This window comes from Phoenix dactylifera, unplaced genomic scaffold (assembly GCF_009389715.1).
Source record: "Phoenix dactylifera cultivar Barhee BC4 unplaced genomic scaffold, palm_55x_up_171113_PBpolish2nd_filt_p 001448F, whole genome shotgun sequence".
In the NCBI taxonomy this organism is placed as follows: Eukaryota; Viridiplantae; Streptophyta; class Magnoliopsida; order Arecales; family Arecaceae; genus Phoenix; species Phoenix dactylifera.
Genome location: NW_024068766.1, coordinates 60979 through 70470, shown reverse-complemented (window position 1 = coordinate 70470; position 9492 = coordinate 60979). Strand labels below are relative to the sequence as shown.

The 9492-nt window shown below is 36.7% G+C and overlaps 1 protein-coding gene across 1 annotated transcript; it reads left to right on the top strand.

Annotated features, from left to right (window-relative positions):
* The first annotated feature begins 748 nt into the window (after positions 1-748).
* LOC120108631 ((+)-neomenthol dehydrogenase-like) lies at positions 749-8983 on the top strand. The gene is made up of 5 exons (XM_039122288.1): positions 749-1159; positions 1233-1476; positions 2577-2621; positions 3536-3709; positions 8420-8983. The coding sequence occupies exons 1-5, from the start codon at positions 1041-1043 to the stop codon at positions 8795-8797; spliced, it is 960 nt and encodes a 319-aa protein (XP_038978216.1). The 5' UTR covers positions 749-1040; the 3' UTR covers positions 8798-8983.
* Positions 8984-9492: the final 509 nt, after the last annotated feature.

The following is a 9492-nucleotide window of genomic DNA, read 5'->3' as shown; positions in this document are numbered from 1 at the left end:
GGAGACACCCGCCTCATATGCCCAGGCTTTGGAACGAGTCTTTCCGATGTGGGACTATTGGGCCTCACATGTACAAATTCCTTAATAACGGCAGAGTTAAACCACTTCTTCTTGTTTCTCTTTGGAAAGCCAATGACATTCCAGAAAGCTAAGATCTTCCTCAAGGATAGACTCATTCCTGTTGTCTCAAATTATAGTATGCAACATTCCAAAACTGGCTACCTTCGAACCTATCTATTATACCTTTTTCTTTTGTTGGTGACCTTTTAAAAGGCTTAAACCGGTTAACCAGCAATATATTAATGGGTTTTGCTCTTAATAAAATTTGAGCAGGGATAAAAGCAAAATGATGTAGTTGCGCATATCCATTCATTGTTCATATCTCAAGACTCTTTGGTGCAAGTGGCCGTAGAGTGATATTGCATTGAGATTGTCAATAAGTTATTAACAACCAAAATTCAAATGGGTTGGTCGGATCGGGTCGGGTTTGAATTCAGTAAACTCAAATCTGATTTGAAAAATGGAATTGGTCCAATTTTAGAACCCAATCTAACCTCGTGGGTCCTCCAAAATGGATCGAGTTGGGTCTAACCAGGTCGGGTCTGGGTCTGGGTCCTCTAAAATAGGCCGGAAATCTTGACCTATTTGTAGCCTTAGGGGTGGGCGATACATAGCCCCAGTCCACCAGCGCCGATTAGCATCCTTGACCCGCTTACGCTGGTTTTCCAACCGATTCCCAAGCCGACTTGGCACTGGTGGATCGGATAGGATACCAGTTTCGTCTTCACCTGATCGCTCTCTGCTCGTCAAGCGATGACGAAAGCCTCCTGTTGTTTTGGTAAAGCTGAAGCCTTCCTTTTGAAGATGCCAGGAGACGGTGGTCCTCAATCCTGATGCCAGGTGTCTCACGCTTTGGTCCTCGAGAGATGGAGATAGGCGAGCCAAGCGAGTCGGCCAGCATCTCTTTCCGAGAAGGAGGGAGTGGGTTGTTCAGGTCTCCCACTACCCACTAAGGAAGTAGCCGAGAGAATCCTACAGAAATGAATTTCCAAGCGAAGTTGGGGACCTTCCTCGACCTCTTGTGGAACCTGATAGGTGTTAAACCCAAAAATAATTCATTTGCGATGGAAAAGGCTCTAGGCAGAGGAACCCCAAAGAGGTAGAGTTCTCTCTTGAATGATCCTTGAACCCAGTCTTCAAAATCTTTGATTCCCAACTTCTATGCATTGTAGGATTGCAGTAGTGACAGGGGCCAACAAAGGAATTGGACTGGAGATATGCAGGCAGCTATCATCCAACGGAGTCCAGGTGCTGTTGACGGCACGAGATGAAGAGCGGGGGACTGCAGCTGTTGAGAAGCTTCGGGCTTCCGGAGCATCTGATGTGGTGTTCCATCAGCTGGATGTTACTGACTCAGTTAATGCTTCTTCCTTGGCGGATTTTGTCAGGAATCAGTTTGGCAGGCTTGATATATTGGTAAGATTGGAGATTATATCTCATGATCCGGGCCTTAAGCTATTGAATTTATTTGCTTATTGCTTGTCCATGCCGCCCTCCCTTTTTTCCCCTTTTTTTGGTACATGTCCATGGCCATTTTAGTACATATTAGAAGGGCACAAAAACTTCCAAGTTTCAATTGCCTATACGAATCATATATTCTCTTATTTTTGCATGAGAACTAATTCTCTTCCTGCATATGTTTGTATTTTGTTAGTTCTAATGATGAATGTTCCTCAACTAGGGGCTATTCTTCTTGTCCCTCTACTGTGATACCTTCTTACAGGTTGAATGGAATTACCTTACATTTTTCCGTCAAAGAAAAGAAGAAGAGAAAGGAACAATATCTTCTGATCATGCTATAGCTAATCAAGCTTGTCTATCCATCACCAGAGCGTTTTATTCCACAATATCAACAGACAGTTGTATTAGACTTGGCTAAAAGCCATTAAGAAGACAACTAAGATGTAAAGGTACTTGGACAAATATCTATTTTGTTGAGCACTATTTTATAAAAGAAACTGTGTGTATGTGGTTAGATGAAGTCAAATAGACATTTATAATGCTTTGGTAGGAATATGTGACATATCAATTCTGTGTTACTATTAGTTTGCCTCTCAACCTTCTTTTCTATCTCCATTTTGCTGAGATGATCAAGATATTACAAGTAACTCATATCTGTCTTTCATGCTTGGTTCTTGTTATGCTGATGAATGAAGGGATCGGTAATCATAAAATAAAAGAAAATCATACATGTAAAAAAAGGAAATCTAGGCTTCCTTGTTTTCCCAAGTAGCATTGCCTCACCTCTTGCTTATTCTGCCACCCAAAACATGAAATATGCTGCTCCATTTCTTTTGCTATCTGCTAGTTAATTTTGTGAGGCCCACATAGTATCATCGGTACTAGAAGATCATTTGGCATGGCAACAAGGCATGGATATATATAAGGATGGCAGGACATGGTAGGACAGAATTTATAAACAATGTATTAAATAGTTCAAATGATTGAGTTTCTTCTTGATCTCCTTTACCAAAGTTTTGTGCCTAAACAATGTATTTTTTGCTCTACTCCCTCAGGTAAACAATGCAGGGATTCTTGGAACAGAATCAGACTCTCAAAGAGTAAGTGCAGTCAATTTCTTTGGCATCACTTTTAAAACTCCTTAAAACTATGATTTGGCTAGTATAATAATAATAATACCTACTCTAGTATATTATGGTGTTTCCTGTATAAAATTGATGCCACGAGGTGTTGAACTTAGCTTGAAAATAAATGAAACGAAGAGGATGTTGACAGAGCCAATTGTAGCGAGGTAGAAACTCCATTACGGCGATGTCAAAGCCTAAATGGCAGGAGTGGTGAATCCACGCACCTATTAGCTTCCGATGACAATGGGTGACTGTTGAGGAGGCACAGTGGTCTCTCTCTTCTGAGGCCAAATCACCACCTAAGACGGCCACACCAAGGATAAAAATCTCACGAACAATCACTTACAAATCCTAGGAATCTACCAAAAGGAAGGAGAGAGAGAGAGAGAGAGTAGAGAGAAGAGGTGGCAATAATTCACCAATTCAATAACTCAATTACTCCAGAATGGGGGTATTTTTAATACAATAGAACCTTAGGAATCCTTTCCAAGTTGGGCTTTCTCCAAGTTTAGTATAACTTTAACTATTAAAATTTTATAATTATATCAAAAGTTCTCTAAAGAAAAGTTTACTAATATCAAAACTTCCTAAATTTTACTAACATAAAATTTTCCAAATAGATAATTGGCGCCCAATGTGGGGTAGCGCCTAATGTGGAACTAAAACCCGTGCAACCCCAGGTTAACCTTAGATGCTTCGGCGGCAATAATGGTTGTGGTTTTGATTCAATAATGTAAATATTGTCTTAATGATCTAATGGAGCAGCTTATATTATGTTTGTCACTGATAAATATTTCTTTTTATTTTTATTTGTTTTTGCCAGTGTTCATATCTGCATGTATTAATTGCGAATAAAGTATTAATTGCTTTGTTTTCACATAGAGCAGCGTGGTGGAGGTTCAAGCTTCTTTATGTCTCGAGAGACTTATAAGAAGGCAGAAGAATGTCTAAACACAAACTATTATGGAGCCAAGAAAGTCACAGAGGCTCTGCTACCTCTTCTTCAGTTATCACAATCTCCACGGATAGTGAATGTTTCTTCAGTTTATGGGAAGCTACAGGTATGAATACAACATGAGATTCTTTTCATTTAATGATAGCCATGATAAATGCATGTATAATGAAATATTCACCATTATAGTCTATAGCCTACTCTACCTTGATGGAAGGAATGAAACCAGAGTTCTAATCATATGATATGACATGGCATGGAACTGGATAAGTTTTTTGTTAGAGTTTCCTAATCAGAATTCTATCTATATCTATGAACTTCATAGCTTCATGGGATTTGAGGGTTTCTAAAGCACTTCTATTTGTCATATGGTATAGCCATTCATAGGAGAGAATGGAGGATTCGTGAGGCCAAGACATAATATATGGGATAACTGTTAAACTACTTTAAGCTTAGGATAATTGATGTAAGCTAGGCCTGAGAAATCAATTTGGATCCACTTGCACATGAACGTTATGCCATAAAGTAGCTGCAACTATTTTTTGTCAAGGTATCATCACCTATATGACGTTAAACTAATTATTTTCTAATAATCTAGGTTTAAGGAAAGACCAAACTAAGATATGAAAGAGATAATTTTTTAATTTTCTTGCAATTTTTGCAGTCATAAATATCTGGTACAAGGTTGACTGAACTGGTACTGGTGCCGATACCGGTCAACCACTGGTTCAGTATGGTATTGCTTTGGTATCGTACCGACACACGGTACGCTGTGGACCAGCACTCTTTTTTTTATTCTTTATTTTTTTTATTTTTTTAAATTTAATGAAGTGTAATCATTTTTTTTGGTTTTTTGAATAATTAACTCTAATTTGATATTTCTTGATGCCGTTTGATGTTTTTGTTAGGGTCAACATCCTAATTTAATGATTTACGATTTGGTATATCTTAAATGATGCTTTTGATCCTAAATAGACTATAATTATATCATGAAATTCAATTAAAGTAGATCAAGCAGTATATTTGTAAAAAAAATTAATGAAATACAAAATATACAATGATACAATGAATTAGATGTATTTAAGTGTAGCATACATACCCGTATCTAAAATTTGATGGAGTGTCGATGTCTCATAAATGTCAGGATCATTAACGTAATCAAAAGGTACATCAGTTCATCCCTCTATCTACATGGCATTGTAGTCCTATACGCCCAACCCCATAAGGTACGTGCCCTAGGTTATAATTGGTGTAGAATTTCTCACTAAAGCTTTGGCTCTGTGAAATATCATCTATCTAATAATACGACCGTGGAGAGACCATTGAAAGACACTAGTAGTAAATGCGACTCGTAAGATACTCTGGCAGTAAAATTGAGCAAACTCAAGCAGATATCAATTTGTTAATTATTTAAAAATAGTAAAATTTTGCTATGATGAAAAAATATATTATTTACTTCAGAAAAGACTTTTGAATTATCCATGTATAGTACTATTTTTATATTTTTATTAATTATATATTTTTAATAACTTTTAAATTTAAAAATAATTTTATATATCAGAAATTTAAAAAATATTTTCCACTTCAGAAAATACTTTTGAATTATCTAATATGTAGTACTAATTTTTCATGCTTTTTATTGATTATATATCTTTAATAATTTTTTAAATTAAAAAAATATTTTTGATTATAAAAATTTTAGAGAATTAATTTGAGCTCAGATTCATGTAGCATCCTATCATGGGTGCTACGTATATTTTTCTCATCCTTTGGGATATGCATCAAAGGCCTTCTCAATTTTATTCAAACTCGGGCTTAGGCCACCATGCACATAATCGTGCCCAACTTTGAATAAATGGATACTAAATTTAGGTTGACCGTAGCTTGCATATCTCTAAACTAGCTTCTAATTTTACAATTATATTTTTCATTTTATTTTATTTTTTAAATTTTAATTTAATATTTTAATATAAAAATTATAGATTTAACAAAAATTAAGATTTTAGTGTCATTATGTAGATCATCCATAGATTTACAGCATGAAATTTTACTAAGATTAAAAACTTGAGCATGACCTCTATTCTTTTCATTTTTCTTGCCGATTTTTGGCCTAAAAATGAAAAAAAAGGAAGAAATAGAGAGGGGGAGAATGATTCACCTTGAAAGAGGCTTGGATCTTGCATTTTATTATTGAAATCGGGGTTTATTTTTGAATTTTGTGGAAAATTTGCGAGAAATTTGAAGTGAGGAGCCGTGAGATGCAACGGAAGCTTCTCATGGCCTCTCTCTTCAATTATAAGAGGGGAGGGGGGGGGGGGAACAACACCAAATCGGTGCAAACCGGACGGTTTGCTCCGGTTCTCCTCCGAATTATGGTTCGGAGCGGTTTGCATTGCTTCGATGCTTTTTTCACTTTGTGGGAGGGAACCATGCTGGTTCCCTCCTGGTTCGGTTTGGTATGCCTTGAACCAGGCGGTTCGGGGCGGTATGGCATACCAAGTTTTGATACATGAGTAGGCAAACACATTATTTCGAATAAGTGTTGGTTACAAGTGAGAGCTTCAGTTGTTTCTTGACAAATTAGTCAGTGATGTAGGAATCGATTGGGACTCTAGTTTATTGCCCTTTCTTTTAATTCAATGGACTTTGTAAATGTCAGAAGACTTAGGCTAAACAAAAATCGCCATCCTAATGGTGATAATATATTATTTCATAATTACTTCCAATTCCTTATAACCAAGGATTGCTGTGCCAAAATTTGGACCCAGACCGGTTTGCCTAGTGGCACAGGTCGGTACGCCCCCGTGCTGTTCCGTGCCAAGCTCATACTGACAAAATAGAGGACGTGTGAAAGAGAGAGAACCGGAGAGAGGATAAGAGAGAGAGAGAAGGGGGAGAGGGAGAGAGAGAAGGAGGGTGGCAGAGGGCTAGGGAGCCGCGCAGAGGGGCATAGGAGGGGTTCCGCCTCCGGTTATTTTTGAACCATTTATTTTCGAACGAAATAGAAAAACTGGAGGCGGAACGCCTCGTCTGCTCCTCCGCACTGCTCTCCAGCCCTCCGCCGGCCGACCGCCACCCTCCCTCTCCCTCTCCCTCCCTCGCCTGCTCTCTCTCTTGTTTTCCCTTTTTCCTTCTCCTTCTCCCCGTCCATCCTACTTTCTCATTTTAGTTGCCAGAACTGTCCCGGTCCGCCACTGGTACTGCTCGGTATGCCTCGAACCAGGCGGTTCGGGACGGTTCCACCGACTATGCTTATAGCTATCACTTGGATGAGTGATCACTGGTAACATGCTTTTATTTTATGGCTCTATTTATTTTTCTTTAGAAAGTTTTCCTTCATCCCCTAAATCACTTGGGTCTTTGTGGTTTTTGACCTCAGTGATATAAATCAATGACTTAAGCGCTTAATTTGCTAAAAGATTGCACCTTAGCTTGACAGAAAATTAATTGGATATCGAAATGTGAATAAAAATTGTCAATTGTAATTTTTTAGTGCCTTCTGATATTTAGAATCATGCAGAAAAGAGATACCAATTGAATCTATTTCAGTTTTAGCAGTTTCAGAATTGCTGGTAACCTTGATCAGATGCTAATATTTAAAAATATTTAAAAAGTGGGAAGCTTTCAAGTACCTAGTGTATTCAAATATTTTCTTCATAACTTCTTTTTCATATATTTAAGGTTAAATAACTATTTAAGTGAATGCATGTCGTTGTACATTGTTATATTTATTTGCATATTAAAAATATCATTATGGCGAATAATGGTTTCTTTTATTCGATTTTTTTCATTAGTTATTATGATAACAACCTTTTCTTTGAGGCCTTGGTCATCAAGTCATGGGTTATGTTTATCAACCCATCCCCTCTTTAATTCTAGAACTAAAAGGACAAATCTACAAAAAGTTGTCATGACCTATGTAATTAAGAAACTCCAATATGATAGTAATAAGTAAATAAAAATTTGAAAGGGGATCTGTAGCTGGTTCCAGTTTGTTTCTTCTCAAACTGGTCGAGACCACTGAAATGGTTAGTTTGGTCTAAAATCAACTGTAGCTGATCAACACCCAAAATGGGGGATCAGTTTCAAATCAGTGTCAGTCAAAACTGATCTATTTTGGCTGAAATAGATTGGTTTTGTCAAAGCTTAGAACCTTGAAATAGATTGGTTCTGTCTTTCTCTAGAATTCTTACTTTGCACAATATAAACTAGTGGATTTGTTTTCCAACATATAGAATACACTCTATGTAGGAAAAGAATTCGAACTAGATAACTTCAAAGGTTACATGATTGCTTCAAAAGTAAAACAATGACCATGTAAGCTTGAGCCAAGATAAGTTCAGCACGTCAGTAAAATGAAAAATATGAAGAAATCCAAAGTTCTTGACTTATCAACCTTTAATAAGTGAGTTTTAAAGAAGTGAGAAAAAAGACACATCAACCTCTTTGACTTAGTAGTCCGAAAATCTATGAACTACTTAAGTTGAATTTAGAATATGTATGTCTCGTGTATCACTTCTCTGGGATCCAAAGTTTTGCTGATAGTATAGCATATCTGTCAATAGCTCACTTTAACACTCAAGCATTACTTTTAGAGTGATGCTGTTATAATTTCTATCTAGATAAATCGTGTCTTTGTTCATGATCATTGAATATTTTAATGCAATACAACATATATCAAATAAAATCTGATGACTTGATATTTTGATGTCAAGCTTCTTATTTATTCAACTCCTGATCATATCCGATCTTCTGTTACTAATAGTAATTATTCTAAAAGAATTTGACTTTGTTTTTTTTTCTTTAATATTCATTTCAGGGTATTCCCAATAGAAGCATCCAAAGAGAAATAGGTGATGTAAATAGGCTCAGCGAAAAGAAATTAGATGAACTGGTCCATTCCTTTCTAAATGATTTCAAGGAAGGAAAGTTGAGCAAAAATGGCTGGCCAACTAGCTTTGCTGCATACACAGTCTCTAAAGTAGCTTTGAATGCTTATACAAGAATTCTTGCAAGGAGGTACCACACAATCTGTGTCAACTGTGTGAATCCTGGTTATGTCAAAACTGACATAAATGGAAATTCTGGGATCTTAACCGTTGAACAAGGTGCTAAAGGCCCCGTGATGTTGGCTTTGCTTCCTGATGGCAGCCCTTCTGGCCTTTTTTATGATCAAACTAGAGAGACATCCTTTTAGTTATGTAATTATCTTTATAGACTTGGATTGAGCTTTGGCCCAATTCTGTACCTCAAAAAACGGAATAATTATCTCCATGAGAGGACAGAAAACTGTGTAGTAAGAGTAGCATATATTTTGCTCCATCTATTTTTCCTTGTGTATGGTGTTGCCATTGTTATTTATGTGATTAGTTGAATTGAATTACAATCAAGTCTTTAACATTTTAGCATACTATTATGTTATTTCTGTACATAATATATATGATGCTTCATAAAATTTTTTTAGGGTAAATAAGGGCAATTTCTTTAGCCTCTATTTTGTATATATAACTCTATATTTTCATTACATGGAACATCATATATTTATCATTCAGAGCTTTATGCAAATGGATGCGAGAGGCCAACATACACACTATTTGAATATGTGAAGTGATTGGAGGTCAAGATGACACTTTGATTTGAAACAATATGGCATGAGGGACTAGAAAAGAATAACAACTTTCACAATTTAATGATATGAATAATGGTGTTTAAAGCTATTTGAGAGAGAGCGCCGAAGGTCAGAGCTTGATGGTAGTCAAGCTTGACATGGAGAGAGCCTATGATAGGATGAGGTGGGAGTTTGTGATTCATTCTCTTGTGAGCTTTGGATTTCACCCTCTTTGGGTTAGGTGGATTCAGCAGTGCATCCAGCCTCCATCCTTTGCCATTTTA